This window comes from Elgaria multicarinata, chromosome 1 (genome assembly GCF_023053635.1).
Source record: "Elgaria multicarinata webbii isolate HBS135686 ecotype San Diego chromosome 1, rElgMul1.1.pri, whole genome shotgun sequence".
NCBI lineage: Eukaryota > Metazoa > Chordata > Lepidosauria > Squamata > Anguidae > Elgaria > Elgaria multicarinata.
In genome coordinates, this window is record NC_086171.1 from 121,918,736 (window position 1) to 121,940,395 (window position 21,660).

Below are 21,660 nucleotides of genomic sequence, written 5' to 3' on the forward strand. Positions count from 1 at the left end.
CTGCCTTCTCAGCTAGATGGGCAAAAACATCCATCTAGTTGAAATACAGAGTGGAAGGAGTGCGGAGGCGAAGACTGCCTCCACCGCGCCTCCCGCTCTGTTTTGGATGGTCATACGCTTCTAAGTTCAGAGGCTTACTGCCATCCCCATAGTTAGTAACCAGTGTTGTTGTTTTTAATCGTTACCTTCCTCCTTCTTCCTGTGGCATTTTCCCTGGAGTCACGAATTGACTCAGAATCGACAGGTGTCTCATAGTCACCAACTTCCTCAATATCAGGAAGCAGGTTGTTGAAATCATCATCTTGAATATCAGGAAGCAGGTTGATGAAATCATCATCTTCAATATCAGAAAGCAGGTTGATGAAATCAGCATCTTCAATATCAGCAAGGAGGGTGTTGAAATCAGCATCTTCAATATCAGCAAGGAGGGTGTTGAAATCATTGGATGCTTCAGAATCAGCAGCAATGGATTCAGAAGCCATGTATGTTAAAAGCTCATTGGCTTTGTCTGAGCTATTGGTTGTCATTGAAGCATTGACAGGTGTGGAATCATTGACAGGTGTGGAATCATTGGCTATCTTTGAAAGTCTGGGCGAGAGGGTTTTGCTATGAACACCAACCCAATAGGTATTAGGATCTTGAACAAAAGTTGCCCTGGGGAGAAAAAAAATGAGGTATTATTATTGGCATGCATAGGACTTTTTCTAACAAGATACATAATATCAATCAATCAATCCAAAGTTTATTGTACTAGCCAAAGGCCATGACAAATACATCAAAAGAAAGCATCCACATAAACAGTAATACAAAAACCTCAAAAGCTGAGTTTTAGTTATGGTAAATTTCAAGTTATCTGTGTAATTTCGAGGTATTTGTATTACTGTACATATGTATGGATAATTTCTTCTGATGTATTTGTCATGGCCTTTGGCTAGTACAATAAACTTTGGATTGATTGACTGTAATATCATCAACATTTAAGATTTAAAGCTCCATCACACCAGTGTTATAGTCTGCTGTCAAGGTGAATTGCATGCAAAGGACTCAGATGATGTCAACCTGTTGGATCCTGGATTGGATTCAGTTTTACTTTTACCACTGTTTTTCAAGTACCTGGAGACATGAAGAAAAGAAGAAGTCAGCAGCAAATGTATTCTCTGAATGTCAAGGTCTCAGCTGGACAATTATTGAATTATTGGCTGGAAGTGTTTTTCAATTAATCAATTAGTGGTTCCCTGACTGTACAGTTTTGCCTCTATATAAGTGTCTGCATCTCTCTCTCTTTTTCTGTGTATGCTGCTGTATAATGATCGTCTGTGTATGTGCTTCTGTAACTAAAATATTCAACTGCCAGTAAAGGCTTTGTTTTTAACCAAGCAAAGAATCCTTTTCCTCCTTTGAGTCTTTGCTGCTTCCTATACTGAGAGCCGCTGCTAATTCTGCTTAGCTCTAGAACAGAGTATAATTTTCCACATTTTGGTACTTCATGTCCTGCTCTGATTGTGGTTCTTCCCCCCCCCCTTTGTGACATATTTTGGCACACGGAAAGTCCAGTTCTTCCAGTAGTGCAAAAGCACCCACCCCCTCAAATTTCAAAGTGTATTTTCATCCATTGTTTTCAATCCAATGTTCTGTGGGCGTGTTTTCAAGGGGCAGTACTGCTGACGAAAGAGAGAAGCATGCCTTTTCTCCAGCTGGTGTTTTTAAATTCAAATCCTTTCTTCCTCCTGCTTCCTCGCTGCTGGCTTGAATGAAAGAATGGTCTATTGTACTTTTAATCCTCCACCTTTGCTTCATGACTTGCTTTGGGGGGAAGCAAAAGGAGGATGCATTGGTAACATCATAGAGGAGGAGCTGTGTAGCTTCTCTCACCCCTTTCCCTCTTGATTGGAAATGTGTGACAAGGGGAACACAAAGCAACCTCCAGTGGCAGGTGATAGGAGTTTTAGTTGATTAATCAATTGAACTCTATGGGATTTTTAAAATGGAAATTAAACAAATGCTTACATCTCAGTAAGTTTTAAAGATAAAAAGATCAAAATCAGCACAGTGATAGGTATTAAGGATGGCTTTTCAGCATAACAAATTTGAATCCAATTGGGTCATCTGTTGACTTTTAATGATTTTTTTAAAGTTTTCTCTCTCAAACCCTTTGGAGCTTATAGTCCCCCAGTGTGAAGGATCATAGGAGCGCAGGAGCATTTTTCCATTCCTTTGATCATGCAAAGCTGTGCAACTTTAAGTTCATGAAGATTGTTCAGAAACTGGGGAGTGGGGGATGACAGGAGAGGCTATACACAAACAGCAGGAAGCAGGGAAGGAAAGTCATTCACCTGGAGCACAATGATACAGAAATAGGGGGGAGGAGAGGAAAATCCTTGCAATGGGACAGAATGATACCCAACTTGGGAGTGGGGGGAAACAATGGAGAGGAGAGGACAAGGATGAATGGGGGGGTTGTCCAACTTCCAACAGCCAATAAACTGAAGGGGGAGGTACAAAGGAGATGGCGAAAACAACAAGTTATGAGAGTGAACCTCAGCAGGATAACAGCAAGCGCTACAGGAGAGGTGTAAAGACGTTTGGACATACAAGTGCACAGGTGTAAGTTTGCAAGCTTTCATGCGCTATGGAAACGAAGTGGGATAATTCAGGGGAAATGTGTAGGTGTGATGGAGCTTTTACATTCATGCTAATTTGCATTATACTTTTCAGCACAAAGTACAAAGAAACTTTAACAAGAACAAACAAATGAAAAGGACAAAGAGAGCTTAAATTGCTGACCAGTTACTTCTAATTATGAGGCTTAGAGCCAAAACAGGCATTACTTTAAGTGTGTGTCTAACAGCTATGTGTTCTTTTCATTTTTTCTCTAGAGCAGGCACAAGGAGGCCAATCCTGATCTTTAAAGCCTCCCTACATCCCATGCTAGGGTCTTGATCTGGATTGGGGGCCCTGACATAGTCTAGAGTAAAAATGGGGGGGCGGAGAGATCGCTGCTAGATACCTATTTAAAGCAATGTCTGTTTTGACTTTCAAGCTGTTGTTCTCTTTGGGGCACCGAATCACAATGATGTGCAGAACAGTTGGCTATACAGCATGATCTTTTAACCTTATTCATCTGAACGTGTTCAGCCCAAACACTCATCTTCCCCAATTCTTCACAAATATAATGCTCCATAACATGGCCTTGTCCACATGACTATTTATGAATTCTAAATTTATGAGCCAAAGCACTGGTGTTTATTTTTTGGTTGTTTATTTTAAGATGTTCCCTTCTGCAAGGAGAGCTAAAGTTTGCTTGGGAATGCTGAGAGTTATAAAAAAAAAAATTCTGTGTAAGCATGCATGGGATTATGTCCTTAATAAATATTCCACAACTAGAAATTCACAACTTACATAATCCGAATCTTTCTGGTGCCCTCGGGAGCAACCCAAGCAGTTGTAATTCTGTGCTTGACATAGGGATTTCTGTGACTAACTGCTGAATTCTGAAAAGAGAAAATAAATTAAACGAAGAATCATGGAAACACAAATACACCTGCTCATTACTCCCCCTCTTTAAAGATAAAAGCAAGGCACTGGAGGGCTAAACTAAGCACTATATTAAATGCATAATGTGCAACTGATAATGTCTTCTATTTTTTACTTTAGTGTAAATGCACAGGCTCCCAATCTAGATCAAGGGGCTGTCTACATGAGGGGAAAACCCTGTGTTGGCTGCGGATTTGCTCCCTGTCAGTTAGCTGCCCCGTGATGCTCCAATTTGAAAAAGTTGGGGATTTACCCCAGCTTTTTCAAAGGGAGTAATGTCAGTGCCATGCTTCCGCCATGTAATGTCACTCCATGGCTAATCCAGGGCCAACCTGGGGGCAGAGTCTGGCGGAGGGCAACCAGCGATTGGTTGCCTTCCGTCAGGAAGAGGATGGGGGTGGCTCTGGGACCAGGATGTCCACCCAGAAACCCTGCACTCCCTCTTCTGCGTCAGGATTATCTGATGCTGTCCTGAGAGAGAAAAAGTGCAGGGTTGAGGAAGGAGGCGGTGCCAACCCAGCACCGTGAAGACAGCCCCCAAGATCACTAATTATGGGTTGATGTTTTAAACCAATTGAGGGGTGTGGGGGGTTTTTTTGGTCTTTTTTAACACTGTACTGGGGGTGGGGGATAAATTTAGGGAGATACAGTGGCTGGTTGGAAACGTTTAACCTCCCCACCCAGTGTGGTGGTCTTGATCCAGATCACTTACACTACAGTATCAACTACATACTACACTACACGTTTAATGTAACATGGCATTTAGCTCTTAGTCACATTTAATGCCATGACATCACCAGTGAACAGCACAATACATGTCTATTGCTTGCTGCTCTGCCCAGGTAGCAAATTGACTCAGAGTAGCCCTGGGTGAAAGACAGATATGTTTTACTCCACTACTTTTTAATTTAAAAGGAGAAAAACGTGGATGCATTCCGTTCCGCAGCATTGCATGTGGTCTTGCATGCCTGTTATAAAACGGTTTTAAAGTACTGTAGTAATTGCAACTGAAACAAAAATGCTGTGAAGAAAGAAAAAAATCGGAAGGGTTTGGTCAAACAAATAACCCAGTGGCACCATTAACTAAGTAAATTATCTGAACAAAGGAGTACATACCGAAATATTGGCACATGGAAGGCCCTGTGAATTCGGATCGATGATGCGAAACATACCAACAGGAACATTTCCATGGACTTCTCGGGCCTGCACCATAAATGCCTGAAATCCAGGCGGCGACATTGCTTCTAGAATCACTAGGAGAAGCCAACAGATAGATAACTGAAAGTCTAAAGAATGCATTGGAGTTTTCCCCTTTGATTGCTCTGGTCTTCCATTTTAACATGGGGTCTTGTCTCAATGAGAAACTTCACTGACTATTATGTGCCATTAATAAAGCGCATTCTCTGCCATGGAGAAATGTCATACAAGGCAGGGAATAGCAATCAATTTTGAATACGTTCTGTGTACTCAAGGGTGCAAGAGGACACTTTGGTGATTGTAACTTTTCAGGTCACAGTGCTGCAAGAATGAGGAAAGGTGCACTATCCAAAGGTCTCTCTTCTCCCCATCTAGTCAAGGCCTACCTGTTTTCCTTTGCATCAGGTCACCTTTAACTAAAGTAGTGCACAGAGTGAACTAAATATTTACATAGTAAATCAAGGAAAAAATAGATTCTGTAGCCTGTATAAATTATTCAAATAGAGCACACTTCTATAATCTCGCCTACATTGCACAATTTAATTTGCAATGTGGGCTTTTATCCTAGTTCTGCTAATGGTGTGGGGGAGGCAAGGAAGCCATGAAGTCCTGTCTCCAATCCGGGGGACTCTATTGTGGACTCTGAGATGTCAGAAAGCATTGCTCATATAGTTTCAAGTGTATTTTTGTAGCCATCTTATATATCTTGTAGAAAAGGGCAATTAATCAAGGGGCTGGAACATCTACCCTATGAGGGAAGGTTACAACAGCTGGAATTCTTTAGCTTGGAAAAAAGGAGGGTAATGGCAGAGATGTGCAAAATTATGCAAGGTGTGGAGAATGTGGATTGGGAGACATTTTTCTCCCTCTCCCATAATTCTAGAACCCGGGGTCATCCCATGAAGTTGATTGGTAGGAGATTCAGGACAGATAAAAGGAAGTGCTTCCTCATACAGCGCATAGTTATACAGCCCTAAACAGTTTGGGGCCAGGTTATTTGAAGGAACGCCTCCTCCCATATGTGCCTGCCCGGACCTTAAGATCATCCACAAGGGTCCTTCTCCGTGAGCCCCTGCCGAAAGAAGTGAGGCAGGTGGCTACTAGGAGGAGGGCTTTCTCTGCTGCGGCACCCCGGTTGTGGAACGAGCTCCCCAGAGAGGTTCGCTTGGCACCTACATTGTTTTCTTTCCGTCGCCAGCTGAAGACCTTTTTATTTTCTCAGTATTTTAACACCTAATTTAACTTAAATTTAAACTTTGCTGTTTTAATCTCATATTTTAACCTATATTAACTTTTGCTGTGTGGTTTTATTCTGGTTGTGTTTTTTATATTGTATTTTGTATTTGTGTTTTAAATTTGTTGGTTGTTTTTATGTTCTTCGTGGTTTTAATTTTTGTGAACCGGCCAGAGAGCTTCAGCTATTGGGTGGTATAAAAATGTAATAAATAAATAAAATACCACAAGATGTGGTGATGGCCACCAATTTGGATGGCTTTAAAGGGGGTTTGGATAAATTCCTGGAGGAGAAAGCTATCAATGGCCACTAGTATCTGGTCAAGAGCGCAGGGCTTCTGCAATATTAACTGTTGTCATGAAGAGGGAATTTCACCAGGTGCTGCATGCATACAAATGTAGGGTGACCATATGAAAAGGAGGACAGGGCTCCTGTATCTTTAATAGTTGTATTGAAAAAGATATTTCAGCAGGTGCCATTTGTATATATGGGAACCTGGTGGAATTTCCTCTTCATCACAATAGTTAAAGCTGCAGGTGCTCTGCCCTCTTTTAAATCTGGTCACTCTAGTATAGCTCCTGCAGCTTTAACTGTTGTGATGAAGACAGAATTTCATTAGGTTTTCCATATATACAAATGACACCTGCTGAAATACCCTTTTCCAGACAACTGTTGAAGATACATGAGCAGGGCCGGTGCTACCATTAAGCCAACTAGGCAGCCGCCGAGGGCACAGACAGAGGGGCGCAGTACTGCCCTTTAAGGGTCACAGTTTTATACAAATTAGCTGTTTTAAGAAAAAACATAATAAAAGGAAAATATAATAGTTCAGAAACTCTACTTGAACAGCTGAATTGAAGTTGGCATTTTTTGGGGTGGGGCGCAAGTAGCTCACCTTGCCTAGGGCACAAAATAGTCCGGCACTGGCCCTGTACATGAGCCCAGTAATCCTTTCCATATGGTCGTCCTATACTAGTCCTGATGGTTAAGTGCTGCCTCTAGTATCAGAGGCAGTAAGCCTGTATACACTAGTTGCTGGGAAACATGGGCAGGAGGGCTCTATTGCACCGTGTCCTACTTGTGGGTCCCTGGTCGATAGCTGGTTAGCCACTGTGTGAACAGGGTGCTGGAATAGATGGACCCTTGGTCTGATCCAGCATGGCTCTTCTAATGTTCTTATGACTTACCCCAACTCTTCCATTGTGAGCAAGGTCACCCCGGCTCTTCTGCCATCTGATCTTGATCCATGGTCAATTCGGGGGAGAGGTCTGGGCAGATGGCAACTAGCAATAGGTCACCAGAAGGCAGGAAGAGGGCGGGGTGGTGGCTCCTGTACCCGGATGACCGCAGGAAACCCCACACTCTCTCCTTGGCATGGGGATTAGCCAGCGCAACCCCACCAAATTGAAACTACAGGGTTTAGGCGGAAACCGGTGCCAAGGCAGCCCTGTCAAGGCAGCCCCGGTCACTTGCAACATAAAAACATTTTTCTTATTATAACTTATTGAGTGAAATTGGGGGGAAACATTAGACTGCATCTGGATTAAAGTTCAGTAGGGCCACCCTGGGTAGGTAAGACAACTTCAAGGACCCACAGAACTGGCCAAATGTTGCTAATGATTTCACAATCTCTGGCCTATATCATCAACAGCTTTGTGCAATTTACCTTGTATTTCATTTCCTGGGTCATATCTATCAAATGATACAGAGATGACATAAGGTGGAGTCGACGTCTGTGGTTCTGTTCCGTGATCAGGTAACATGGAATCACAAGCTATTGAAACATCACTAAATGGAAATCCAAGGGCCCTGTGCACAAAGACCGTGCAAAAAAGTGCCACAAAGAAGGAATATTTCTCCATCTGAGGAAAGAGAACAAAGCCATGTATGAGAAGATAGTAGGATTATTGCCAACATGGATGAGCAAATAATATTTAAGAAAATTACACAACTACATTATATTAAATGTGACCCCACAAACTTTATTACCATATTTCTTCAATTCTAAGACGCACTTTTCCCCCCATATAAACATCTTTAAAAATAGGGTGCGTCTTAGAATCGATGGCGTCTTACAATTGAAGAAATACGGTAATTCAAGTTCACCAGATGATGAACATTGAAAAATGTACATTTTGGTTTGGTAATAGCTTTACTGAGGATTTAAAAAACAAAACAAAAAACCTTACATTTCGTAAATTACCCTGGTACATGGGCAGTTTACAAAATTGGGGACATGGGTGGGAGGGTGCTGTTGCACCATGTCCTGCTTGTAAGTCTCTGGTCGACAGCTGGTTGGTCACTGTGTGAACAGAGTGCTGACTAGATGGACCCTTGGTGTGATACATCATGGATCTTCTTGTGTTCTTATGCTCTTAACATAAGATGAAGGGTGATACATAAACGTTTTAAGTAAATAAATAAGTGAGCTCCAATATAAAGCCCACTTGCATTTTTTGGCTATCACTTGTGCTATTTTTAACCATGAGCAGGAAGCACCTTTGCCTCCTTCCAAACAGAGCTGGCCCATTTTGCTGCCTGAGGCAAAGAATTGAATCTTTCTTCAATACCGGCAATGGGACAATGTCCTTCATCACACCTGAAGGTAGCAGGCTAGTTTAGGGAGCATAGGGCAAGTTGCATAGCCCACAGCTTTCTCCTCTAACACCTTGCTGCCACCTCCCAGCACCTGTTGCCTGAGGCAACTGCCTCAATCTGTCTAACAGTAGAGCTGGCCCTGCTTCCAAAACTCATCTGAAAATTCCAAGGTGGCAGACAGAAGCAGAGCCAGATTGCTGATGTACGAAGAGTACTGCTTGGTAGAGAAGAAGATAGAGATGAAAATGAAGGAGGACATGGAACTAAAGATAGTAACTGCTAAATAATAGGAAGTCTGAGATGATCCTTTCAACCAGCATAGTCAATGGTCAGTAATGGCAGGAGTTGTAGTCCAAATCATCTGGAGGGCACCAGATTGCAGAAGGCTGAACTAAAGATGGATGTATCTTGTTCCTTAGCAAAACAGCAAAAGATATTTGGTTGGATCCAGACTAAGTTAGTTGAACTTACTCTCCATGGGAGTTATGTGAAGACAGGACTAACTTAACCCGTTGATTTCAATAAGACCTAAGTTGGAGTAACATTGGATCCAACCCATAGTTGGTTCATCACTCTAAAAGACTACATTCCTAATCTAATACATCATAAAATATAAAAAACAGTTTACTCCATGCATAACTTCAAATCCATGGATTCTTTAAGAATCTCTCACTTACATTCTTTCATCAAGCTGTCATTTTGGCCTGGTTCAACACATGACAACAACCCATGTTGTTGTTGTTGTTGTTGTTAAACCCTGAGGTGCCATGAACGAGCAAACATGCTAATTCACACTGCCTGATCACTTTTGCTGCAAGTCTGAATAGCTATACAACCCAGGATTCCAACTCTGTGTTGTCAGGAGAGAGACATGTCAGAGTTCCTGATTTGCACATCATAGCAAACAACCCAAGGATAGACTGTCCCTGGTTTGTTTAGTTATTTCCACTCGCAAAGGGAGCTATCATGCCCTATGCACATGTATGCTCAGTGGTTCACAATAACCCAGATTGGTGTTTTTTTTAAACTGGGTTATTGTGATGTGTGAACCAAGACACTGGCTGCATTTGGAAAACACATTAGCCAATAGTGGGTTAATAGTCAATTCTACAGTTGGTTATCGAGGGGTTACTCACCATACAACATGATTATAATCAACCCTGGTGTGGATTAAGGCCAGGGTCGAGTTGATTATTAGTCAACCATGTGTTTGATTGTCACATTACCCATCCCCTCTCCTCAGTCCTCTTGCTATCCCAAACGCTATTGTGAGTTCTGCCAGCTGGATTAGAGCGGCAGCCACCACTTTGGTCTCTCTTGCCAGGAAACTCTGTAGACACCGAAAATAACCAACTGTGTGCAATGAAATAGTCAACCGTGCCCGGCACACAACGCAATAATCAACAGTTGTTCAAATAATCAACTCTGCATAGCATTGGTTATTTGTGTTGGTTATTTCCCCCAAATAACCAACCGTGGTGTGAATAACCCACCATTGACTATTTAAGCCGCCGTTAGTTAGCATGTCGTCCGAACCCAGACACTAAGTGAAATAAAATAACTGTAGAAAATGGTTAGCTTTACCTGGACGTGTCTCTTAGAACTAATCAATTGTTGGTGTGTTAATGGTTTCAGTGTATGTGGTTTTTAATCATTGTAATTCTGTTACTTACTTAGAGGGCCAGCATCAAATGCTTGAGCCCCTGCCAAGGGCCTATACCCCAGCAGGAGGCCATTGACAAGAACCCCCTGGACCTGCTCCTCCGCTTCACCATTACAACCTGCTTCTTCATCTGCAGCTTGCTCTGGCCCAGACAACGGTGGTGGTAAGGAGAAGTAGATACCATTGCCTGCTTACTCACTAGCTCTCTGCCTGTCAAGCAAGCGAGCAGTAGCAATGACAAGAAAAAGGATGAGGAGCAATAGCAACTCTTGGCAATAGCAGTGAGAAAATAGATGCATTGAGGGAGGGCCCCCACTGAGGGTGTCTTGCTGAAGGCCCCTTAAAACTCTGGAGCCAGCACTGCTTATTTATGTGGGGAAAAGATAACAAATTGAAACAGTCTGAGTTTTTGTTTTGTTTTCATCACAAACTATCAAATACTGCAGAGCTTAAATGCTGAAGGGAATTATATCCTGGAACTACCAACTAATAAGGGAATCACAGATTCTCCTTTAGACCAGAGAGAGAGAAAGAACTCTGAAAGATGAGGAAACTAACCTTTAGAAATGAACTATATTTAGATATTTGCTTTACCTGAAACTATTGTCTTTTCTGTCTTTCTTTTTAAACCTGCTTGAGACACTCATGTTTGCTGGTGTAACTCATGAGACGATCCCTAAGAAACGTTATACTGCTGGCTTGAAGAACTGAAAGGCATTCCTGGCTGCTATTACCAAATAATAGGCTGTTGCTTTGAAAGCAATGGGTGGGGTGGGGTAAACCTTGAGAAGAATGAGGAATTAATACTATAATACCTGTAATTATAATTAGGTACAGAATGTTGCTATTCAAAATGTATAACAGTTAGCCTTGAACTATTGCTTCCATTAGGTACTAATGATTAAAACAGAGGGTGATATTGTCTCTTGCAGGGAGGGAAGACTTTGAAACAAAAGGACCCTACAAAGGAAGTAGCAGGAACAGGAGAAGGAAACCTAGACAAGTGAAATTAAACCTCTGGTGTTTTTTATTCTTTATTCCTCTAGGCAGGGCCCAAGAAAGGGCCTGTGTCCCCAAAAGCAATGCTTGGCCCTTGCCTCTAGGTGGCAAACTGTATTAATGGCAACTCCCAATACATTTTCCACTTCAGGTTATATAGTGTTTTCTTGGGTGCTTCCAGACCAGGCTTTTATTCTGTCTTTTCCCACCATTTCACCCATATTTTTCCTTATTATGATATAGGGTGGCCATGTATCCTACTTCAAACAGCGCAGTTCTCTGTTTGAAGGTGTCCTCTGTTTGAACCCTAAGAAGGGAGACCAGGAGCCTTGAAGATGCCCATCAGCAGTTAGTAGGGATGGTAAACTTGTCATCCTCCAGATGCACTAGCCTACGTCTTCAATCAGCCCTAGTGTCATAATTCCAAGCCCTCCCATCAAGATGTGAGACAAAAAAGAGGTCTGCTGTGTAATCTACAAAGCTATATTCAGCAAATAAAATTTCTTCACACCTGAAGAGTGTGTGAATGCTATTCTCTAAGCTTAATTAGGCTAACAAACCTAGGCAGTTGCCTTTCAACTAAAATGGACAGTTTCCCTGTAGTCCAATAGGCACTTTACCTCAGGGAGGGTGTATTTGGAGAAGCCTCTGGCAAGTGGCTACCCTAAGGCGCTGCCTCTCACCTCTTCTCACCTCCGCCCTCTTGAACCTGCAGCAGACTCTGGGATCTGTCAACTACAATGTTCCCTCCCCTCTGACAGACGCTGAGCTCCCAGGGACAGGGGGAGGATGGTCTCTGAGCCATTGACAAACTTGCCAATAAGCTCCTGGGAAGATTCACCCTTAACCCCTAAAGAGTCATAAAGAATCTTCTCTCCCGCTTCCTATGTTGACTGGTAAATTTCTCATCCTGCTTCTTCTTCTTCAGATTCTGAGTCCAATTGGCCCTCCTGAAGTCCCTTCCCCACACTAGGGAGAACAGGCCTAATCCTGACACCTAGTCAGCATACCCAACGGTGAGGGATATGGGAATTGTAGGCCAAAATATCTAGAGGGTCAGACAGTTCCCCACCCCGATCCTACTCAGTCTCTCTGTTATGGTGAGATGGCTTGTACTTCTATTTTAAATAAACTTATTTCTAAATTTCTACCTATACATACAAATTTGCAATGCAAATGTTATGCAAATCAGTGTCCTCTTTTTTTCTTTTTTGGGTGATGCATAAGTGGCCACCCCACTGTGAAAAATCCATTAAGTAGGAAAGGACAGAAGAGCTGCACAATGCCTTCTGATTAATAGCACTAGGACCCTGCTACGTGGAAGCTCCTATGGTTGATTTAATTTCATTATTGCCCTCAAAGAGAAGACAGTACTACTCTTTTGCTCAAAGTGAAGCAAAGCAATAGTTATATTACAGAATATTTAGGTGGAAATGAGAGAAGATAGGTTCTCCATCATCATATTAGTTTCTGGCTAAGAAACCTCTATCTGAAAGTATCTGCTGATACTTCCAGTTCCCTTCTCTGTGAGCTGGTGGCACAGGGAGTAAGGAGATGCTACTCGCAATTTGAATCCTGCCATATGCGACACCCCATAATGTAAAACCTGTTTTGTTAAACTGAAACGTTCCTTTGAAACTTGGTTGTAATTTGAACTTGAAACTGTATTTATCTGACTCATACAGCCAGTGCACTAGATCCCATACTAATTACAGTACATCCAAATGTATCTAAAATGCAGATGTTAATGCTTTTATTTCTTTGAACCTGTCTTTCCCCACACCTTCATATGCTAATAACAAATGGACATACTGATGATTCTACTGCCTTTGCTCTCTCCCCATGCTTTCTATTTTATTTATATATTTATTTAATCAAATTATAGGCCACTTGATTCTATCTCAAAAAACATCTCAAAGCAGTTTACAAAGGATGCATGTACGTTTATTCAACAAAGCATGCAGGAACATTTATTCAACAAAATGTACATTTACCCTTTATTTTATTTTAAAAATAATAATAAAATGCCTCCCAAACATCTTTTGAATGCTACAAACCTGCTCTGGGGACTGGGCGGGGTGGGGGGGAGAGCAGGTCTGTGACATCATAGCAACATGCCAATCAGTTCTGTACACTTCTATACTCTGCAGCAAACTGGCAGAATCACTTTTAACTGGACTCCATTCTGGATATAAAATTGTTTGTCTAACCAGAATACAATGAGTGCACTTCAGAGTATCTAAATTATGTACATCTATCATGCGCATTTAAATGCTCTGATTTTAAAGGATATTCAGTATATTTATGTGCTCTGGTTCGGCATCAAAGAAAGCAGAGGATGCATGTTTAGTTTTCCTCTTTCTTGAAGCTGGAACAAAAACAGCAATCCTGATCCTTCAAGCCTTTTTTGTTTGAGAAACATTAAACATCAAAAGAAGTAGATGGGATGAAATGCAGATAAGCTACATAGTTGCTCAGAAATGGAGATTATGTGTTGAGCAAAAAAGGTGGGGCCTTACAAAGATTGATATATTCCAAGGAATATATATGTAGGAGGCTATCTTACATAATGAGACAAAATGGCCCAACCACATTTCATCCTCTGAGCAATGATCTCAGAAGTCTCATTTTAATGACATTGCATGCTATCCTATACTTAGGACACTGCTTTATACCAGAGATGTTTCCAGATGAGTTTTATTTATTTATTGTGCAGTCACCCTGACTTATTCACAGGGGGTCCAGATGACGCAATCTTCCATTTGTAACCTTGCCGTGGTTTCAGGGGCTGGCCCTAACACAAGACAACCAACCACCTCAGGTGATAGATGCCGGGGGGGGGGGCAGAAGTTGCAGCTCCCCAGCTATTCCTCCTGTGTTTCCAGACGTTCCTCGGTAAAAGAATGTATCTCCTTAAACTAGACTACAGTCCCAGGTATGGGGGAAGACACTATCCAGCTTCCAGTGTTGAAATACAATTTTTCTACCAATCCAGGCAGCTTCTGTACATGGAATGGACTGGGGTGCCATCTTGCCCTTTACCTCAGGCAGCAAAATGTCTTGGGTTGGCCTTGTTGTTTTCCCACCTCTTCTTCCATCACTTTTCTAACCAGAAAAATCTGTTCAGGGGGAAAAGAAGGAACAAGCACACAACCCCCTTTGATTGGTAGCGCTAGAAGCCTGCCTTCTCAAAGCAGCCTGATTCAGACTATTGGTTTATCTAGCCCAATTTTGTCTATACAGACATGAGTGCTTCCCAACTCTGCATTCAGATGCCATGGTTTGAAGCTAGTGTTGGGTTATTGCCAGAACTTTTCTCCTTCTGGAACTCTGTTTGTGCTCAGAAACAAACACACATCACACAGGTCTTACACAGCAGAGCTGGTTTATTTCCTTCAGGTTTCTGTGCAGTCCAATTCAGATCAGTTCAGATCAGCACACTGAGGCATACACAGAGAGCAGTGATCATAGAGCAGTGATCAGTAAGCAGTGATCAGTTCCATTTTACACAAGTGAGAAACTATATACAGATCTACACAATTCTTATCTACATTACATACAGCTGTGATGAGGCTAACTTAGAATCTTGGCAAGGTTCCCAGAACAGCCTCTATCTCAAGGTAATTGCCCACAGATGGTCTTTCTCTGTTTAACCCTGAGATAGCCATACACACACAATTTTAATGACTAAGCAAGTATTTCTTTTCATATACTTAACAGTCCTCCTCTTGCGCATGTTGTTTAAATTGTGTTACAATCTGAGACCCAGCTTTAAAACATCTCTTTGTGTTTTACCATTGAACGTTCCACCTGTCCTTTCTCATTTTGTTTTACTTTGAATACCCTCAAATGAAGTAGGTTCATAGGCTATTAGTAAAGCTCTATGAGAAACCTGTTTGCTTTGGTATTCATCTGAATAACGAATTGGAGCTTTGCGTTCCCTTTCTGATCGTCTTGGCATAGTTACAGGCATAGTTTCCTCCTCCACAGTTTCTTCCCCCTCCCTCTCTTGCTGAGATTGTTCAGGAATTTCTTCTGTTTCTACAGCTTTCTGTTCTACAGGCAAACTTACATACTGTTTTGTTTCCTGCATTTGTTCATGAAAAACTACATCTCTGCTCACAATTACACTTTTGTGATATGGAGACCACAAACGATAGCCTTTTGTTTGTGTATCATATCCCAACAGTTTACATTCCAAACCTCTTTGAGCTAGCTTTCCTGGTCTGTTTTCTTTCTGAATATGAGCAAAACATTTACTTCCAAAAACCCTTATATGTGACACTCTAGGTTTTCTTTTGTAAAACATTTCATATGGAGTTTTTTCATGTACAGAGTGGTAAAGCCTGTTTAACAAATAATTTGAGGTGGACAAAGCTTCTGCCCAGAACAGATTAGACAATCCTGACTCTTTCAATAGAGCTCTTAACATGTTCTGCAAGGTTCTGTTTTTCCTTTCTGCAACTCCATTTTGAAATGGTGAATATGGAGCAGTAAGGTCATGTTGTATACCCTCATCACTGAGGAATTTTTTAAATTGGTTGCTAAGAAATTCACCTCCCCGGTCTGTTCTTAGATTAGCTATAGGTTCTTTAAATCTATTTTTACTCCACTTAACAAACGCTTTGAACTTTCCAAAAGTTTCACTCTTCTGTTTTAACACATACACAAACCCAAATCTACTGTAATCATCAACAATAGACAAGAAAAATCTGTTTCCTCCTTGACTTGTCTCAAAAGGACCTGCAAGATCTGCATGAATTAATTCAAAAATTCTTTTTGTTGTTCTCTCACTATGTTTTGGAATGTTTGACTTATGACACTTGGTTTCACTGCATACATTACATTCTACATAGTTAGAACATGGTTTGATTTTCACCCCTTCACACAATTCTGGAATCTTAGAAATTGTTTTATAGTTAGCATGACCAAACCTTTTATGAGTTAAATGGATACACTCTTGGTGTGGTTTGCAATTGGCTATTGTTTTTGTTGTGACTTTGCTGGCTACAACTTCATTTTCTGTACAAGTATTAATCACATACAAAGAATCTTTCATTATTCCCTGCACACACACCTTGTTTCCCTGTTTTATAGTACAATTTTCTTCAGTAAAACAAACCTCATACCCCATTTCTGTTAACTGAAACACACTTAGAAGGTTTGTTTCTAATTCTGGTACATATAAAACACTTTGTAGTTCAACTCCCAGACAATCAAAATATACATTACCCACACCACATATCTGGATTTTTGTTCCATTTGCAAGGGTAACACACTTTTGCTCTGAAGTAGAAGTTTCCAAGGTTACAAATGAAAGTTTGTCTTTTGCCATACTTATTGAAGCCCCAGAGTCCAAAAACCAAGGATTCATTGTCTCTTTGACTCTTGCTAGAAGACACTTCTTTGTTGATTCAGCTTCATTCATGTTGTTCTCTTCTCTCCACTTTGCTGTTGACTGCTTTTTCTTCTTGTTGTTGCAATCCCGCCGTAAATGTTCCGTGGAACCACAATTAAAGCATTTCCTTGCCTTTAATGCAGCCACCACATCAGAAGATTTATGGCTTTGTTGAAATTCAGCCACAGGATGTTTAAAACTCTGTTGTTTTGAAGCTTGTCTTCTTTCATAGGTTTCCAGTAGTTTTCCAGCTACATACTCGAGGGTTAAATTTTTCTCCTCTTGACTTTCCATCATGGTGACTACCGCGTCGTACGATGAATCAAGACTTGACAAAATCACATAGACTTGGTGTATAGTTGTAAACTCCATCCCTCGTGCCCTGAGTTGATTGAAGAGTTCTCTCATGCTTTTCAAATGGTTTGACATAGACTCCCCTAGTTTCAGCTTCATTCCATACAGTTTCCGGGTTAGAATTACTTTACTGCCCGCTGTTTCTCTTTGATATACAGCTTGTAGCGCATTCCAGCACTCTTTTGATGTATTCAAAAACTGAATGAAGGAAATTTGAGAGTCTTCCACAGCTAATGCAATAACTGCCATTGCTTTTGCATCGTCCTTAAACCATTTAGCATTCTGTGGATCTGCTCTATCTGGTGGATCCTCTGTGACTACATACCACAGTTCAGCCTGAATCAGATACATTTGCATTTTGTAAGACCATAATGCATAGTTAGAGTCATTCAGCTTTTCCAACAATTGATGCAAACCAGACATATTAGCTCCTGCCATTTCCTCTGCTTTAGGAATTGGTATCTCACCGTCCTCCTGCTCAGAGTCCTCCTCAGAGTCAGCCGACTGAGATTTTTCCTCACTTTGCAGCACTGGCTTTAGCTTGATGTCTTCCTTCATCAACAGTCTTCTGTTTTAGCAGACTCCTGGTTCTGGTTCTGATACTGCACCGTTCCCACCAAGTTCTGTTTCTTCTGCCTGGATTAGGCTGGCGTAGGCTTCCTGGACTGGACTGGGCCCATAACCTTTGTTGGGTTATTGTGCCAGAACTTTTCTCCTTCTGGAACTCTGTTTGTGCTCAGAAACAAACACACATCACACAGGTCTTACACAGCAGAGCTGGTTTATTTCCTTCAGGTTTCTGTGCAGTCCAATTCAGATCAGTTCAGATCAGCACACTGAGGCATACACAGAGAGCAGTGATCATAGAGCAGTGATCAGTAAGCAGTGATCAGTTCCATTTTACACAAGTGAGAAACTATATACAGATCTACACAATTCTTATCTACATTACATACAGCTGTGATGAGGCTAACTTAGAATCTTGGCAAGGTTCCCAGAACAGCCTCTATCTCAAGGTAATTGCCCACAGATGGTCTTTCTCTGTTTAACCCTGAGATAGCCATACACACACAATTTTAATGACTAAGCAAGTATTTCTTTTCATATACTTAACAGCTAGGACCTTCTGTATGCAAAGGATGTGCTTCACCACTGAGCCACTGCCTTCCTTACTTTTACAATAGATGGTGGCCTTGCTGTGTTACAATAGCTGTACTGTTGCCTCAACCCCATTCTAAAATAAGTATTTTTTGTTATGCTTCTGCTATCCTTATAAGGATTTGCTGCCAAATTGGTTTGTTTGTTTGTTTTTAATTTCACGGGTACTGTTATTTATTTCTTATTGGTGATGTCTTATGTCTCTAGCCTTAGACAGAGATGGAGTATTTGCATAAAACAGGGATATTTGCATAAGACTAGTGACACCCCAATCCTAAGAGTCATGCTCCCACCTGTCACATTGTGGAAGCTGAGTCCAATGACCCCACAGCTGTTGCCAGCACACACCACACACACACACACACGAGAGCCAGGTAGCAGACTGACCCCCACAATGAGAGAAAAGGTACAAAGAAAGGGCTTGGTTTAAGGTGACCCCAAGGAAGCACATGGCACGCCTTCTTGCTTAGAATCTCCCAATGAAGAAACACCTTCAGTGACACGTAGGCATGAGTACCTGATGAAGCTAGTCCTCAGAATGCTCTGGAAGAAGTCTCTAGTAGTTAGGAATAGAGAGACTCAGGGCTTTGCTAGACCTGCTGGGATAAGCCAGCAGGGAGACGGGGCGACGGCGCGCTGACATCAGCGCGCGCCACCTCAGCTTCCAGACGCCGGACGCGCAGGGACTTCGGGATCCCTGCAGCGTCCACCTTTTTTTTTTTTTAGTTTAGTTTAAAGGGGCCACGTGTGGCCCGAAGACTTCGGACCAGGTAAGCCCATTTTTTAAAACGGGGGGGGGGGGAAGGATGGCAAGGGGGGAGGGCAAGGGGGGAGGGCAGGTGAGAGAGAGAGCGCTGCGCACCGCCGCCCGAGCAAGCAGGCGAGCGGCGCTGCCAGGGCAAGGCCTGGCATGGGGCGGCATTGCCCGGGCAAGCGCCGCTCGCCTACTTGCTCGGGCGGCGGTGCGCAGTGCACTCTCTCTCACCCGCCCTTCCCCCTTGCCATCCCCCCTTGCCATCCTTACCCCTGCCCCTCTCTTCCCACCCCCGGGCCGATGGGCACAGCGCTCGTATGAGCGCTGTGCCAGGTCCATGGCTTTTCGCGGCTACGAGTAGCCACAAAAAGCCACGGACCTTCCTAGACGTTTCGCAGCTCCGGCCTGAGGTTGGGGCTGCGAAAAAGGCGCGCCATAAGCGACTTCGCTTATGGCGCATTAGAGGAGGTCTCAGTGCGGCCTGGGCCCGGATTCCCCTGTGCGTCATCTGGACGCACAGCAGGGAAACAGGGTCTCAAAGCGCGCTAAGGCCTCGTCTAGCAAGGCCCTCAGACTGGAATAGTTGTTGGAACATGACTGTAAATCCAGCTCCCTAAGATTCTACTTGCAGTCCTTTTCTCCGCTGCTTCACTAGGTGGACAACTCTGAGGCAGGGTTTTGAGCAGCTTCTTGCTGTATCCTGCTCAAAGCCTGTTTCAGTCCAAAGCGATGGATGAACTTGCTCTTCTCTCTGTGATGCTCCTTCATCAGGCAGGTGAATCAGCAGCCCACATGACTTGTGGTCTGAATAGTCCTGGGAGAGCTGCCAACACGAGTTTCTGGGCCTGGTGCAAAATGTATATATGCAGGCCTGCCTCCCACTTTTTCCTGAGACACATGAATTGTCAGGTGAGCCCCACAATGTACCCCACCCTTAGTCTGCGGGCCTGTTTCTCATCACAGCAACCCACTCTTTTCAGCCGGTTAAACTGGGATAACAACATTGTGTAAGAAAACCCAAATGTAAATTCAGACTCATAAAAAGAAATATTTGCCAGATGGGAAGTTATGCAATTCATAGTGGAGTGAAGACAAAGAAAACTGATCCCCTGCACTTTTCAGACACATGGAGGCAACTCCTGCTTAGTGTCATGAGCTACTATGTAGGAATGTGAGAAATGAAGGTGCTCATACTTCTCTTCCTTTCCTCATCAATGTATTTCCATGCTCTTGTTTCTGCTGTTGACAGAATGCGAACCCTGAAACCTTCACTCAACACACTTTGAGCTTAGCTTGGCTTCATGGCACTATGTACATAGCCTTATCTGGTTAACTTTCCTCTGCAACAGTTCTCATTCAGGCCAGCAGAGCAAGGGAACCAGATCAGGCAGCAGGTGCTGGGGGGTAGCAGTGACAACCCCCCACTCAATCCTCCTGAACACCCCACTGGGCATTCCTCTCTCCTTGATGACAGCCTATCCCCTAAACTAGCCGGCTGCCTTTAGGTGTGATGGAGGATGCCATCGGCTTGCCAGAGATTCAAATGCCAATCCGGTTGGCTTCCGTCTGTGGAAAGGAGCATCATTTTAGCATTTGCCCCAAGCAGCAAATTGTCCTGAACTAGCCCTGGTGCTCACAGGAGAGTCAATTAGATTCTCAGCCTCTTGGCTCAACTCTTCAATAGTAACCAAAACAACAACAACACAATCCCTCAAAAGGTCAGTTGCTTGTTTCATTTTCAACTTCCAAGCTTTGCTTCCTGTATGAAATATACCCCTAGCAAGCCACTTTGGGGCACCACATGTTAGGGCTCAGTATGAAAGCCACACTTCACTACCAGAGTCGCATTTATTTATTTTTAGTCAAGATTCAAGCAATCCAGTGTCTATGAAAATGAATGGCACAGGTTGTTAACTGTTCATTTCAGAATTCCAGCCACCTACCTTAATAATCCCTGTTGCTGGTCAGCTGTGGTACCTCTGTAGCTTATGTGCCGCCGCCTTGTAGTGTAAATCCCTGAGGGGGATGTGACAAATAGCAATGAAGAACTGGGAGGCTCAACCAGTCACAAGAGGGAGGATGGCGAGCAGCCAATCAGTGACACTTGAATCTCCACCCCCAGAATTAGCACATGCCAGATGAAATTATCTATGGCAATAGTCATTCTCTTCCTGACCTTTAAGACACCTTTTGTAGTTTGCAAAGCTTTCTGTGTAAAGTTGCTTGAACTGGACAGTCAAGCCAAATCAAGCTTCAGCTTCAGTTCATGATTCTCAGCTTTTTGAGCTTTTTTCCTTACAATGGAAAACGGTGACTGGGATGACATTACACTCCCAATCTAATGGCTTTGTTTTGTTTTGTGTTTGTTCATAAGGCCTGCATGATGTGACATGTATAATTTGTGCAATGTGTCTATGTACAGTATAAATCTAATTACACATCTCTTTATCAAAAAACACTTATTATGCAGATAATGCACAATGAATGTGTCAACTGAAAATAAAAAGAGCACTCGTGCTGAAAGAATGAAGAAAATGAGACTAAAGAAGAAGATGGAGGATCCAGAACTTCAAAAGAACCGAGAAGAAAGAAAAATATGTCTATGAGTAGCAGAGAGAAGTTGCAGAGGAAGAAGTATGAAAGAGTTCGAAAGAGGTTGAGAGAACATGCAAGAAAAAAACTAAATACATGTGAAAAATGTTCCAGTGGTAAAAATATTCCATTTCCTGAAGAGCCAGCAAAGCACGTCACATGGGAGCAGTGGGGAAAGG

At 42.5% G+C, this 21,660-nt stretch overlaps 1 protein-coding gene across 1 annotated transcript; it reads right to left on the reverse strand.

Annotated features, from left to right (window-relative positions):
- Window positions 1-152: 152 nt before the first annotated feature.
- Window positions 153-20,900, reverse strand: LOC134402636 (putative ferric-chelate reductase 1). The gene is made up of 5 exons (XM_063132282.1): window positions 20,833-20,900; window positions 7,632-7,827; window positions 4,651-4,787; window positions 3,400-3,491; window positions 153-654 (listed from the first exon to the last, which is right to left on the reverse strand). Exons 2-5 carry the CDS (start codon window positions 7,825-7,827, stop codon window positions 153-155), a joined length of 927 nt encoding a protein of 308 aa, XP_062988352.1. The 5' UTR covers window positions 20,833-20,900.
- Window positions 20,901-21,660: the final 760 nt, after the last annotated feature.

Bases quoted from the DNA above. Each gene is read 5' to 3' on its own strand.
- LOC134402636 (XM_063132282.1), bottom strand. From the start codon at position 7,827: ATGGAGAAATATTCCTTCTTTGTGGCACTTTTTTGCACGGTCTTTGTG. The intron at 4,788-7,631 runs GTAAATTGCACA...GGCTTCTCCTAG, and splicing joins CCCAGGAAATGAAATACAAG to TGATTCTAGAAGCAATGTCG. The intron at 655-3,399 runs GTAAGTTGTGAA...TTTTCTCCCCAG, and splicing joins ACCAGAAAGATTCGGATTAT to GGCAACTTTTGTTCAAGATC.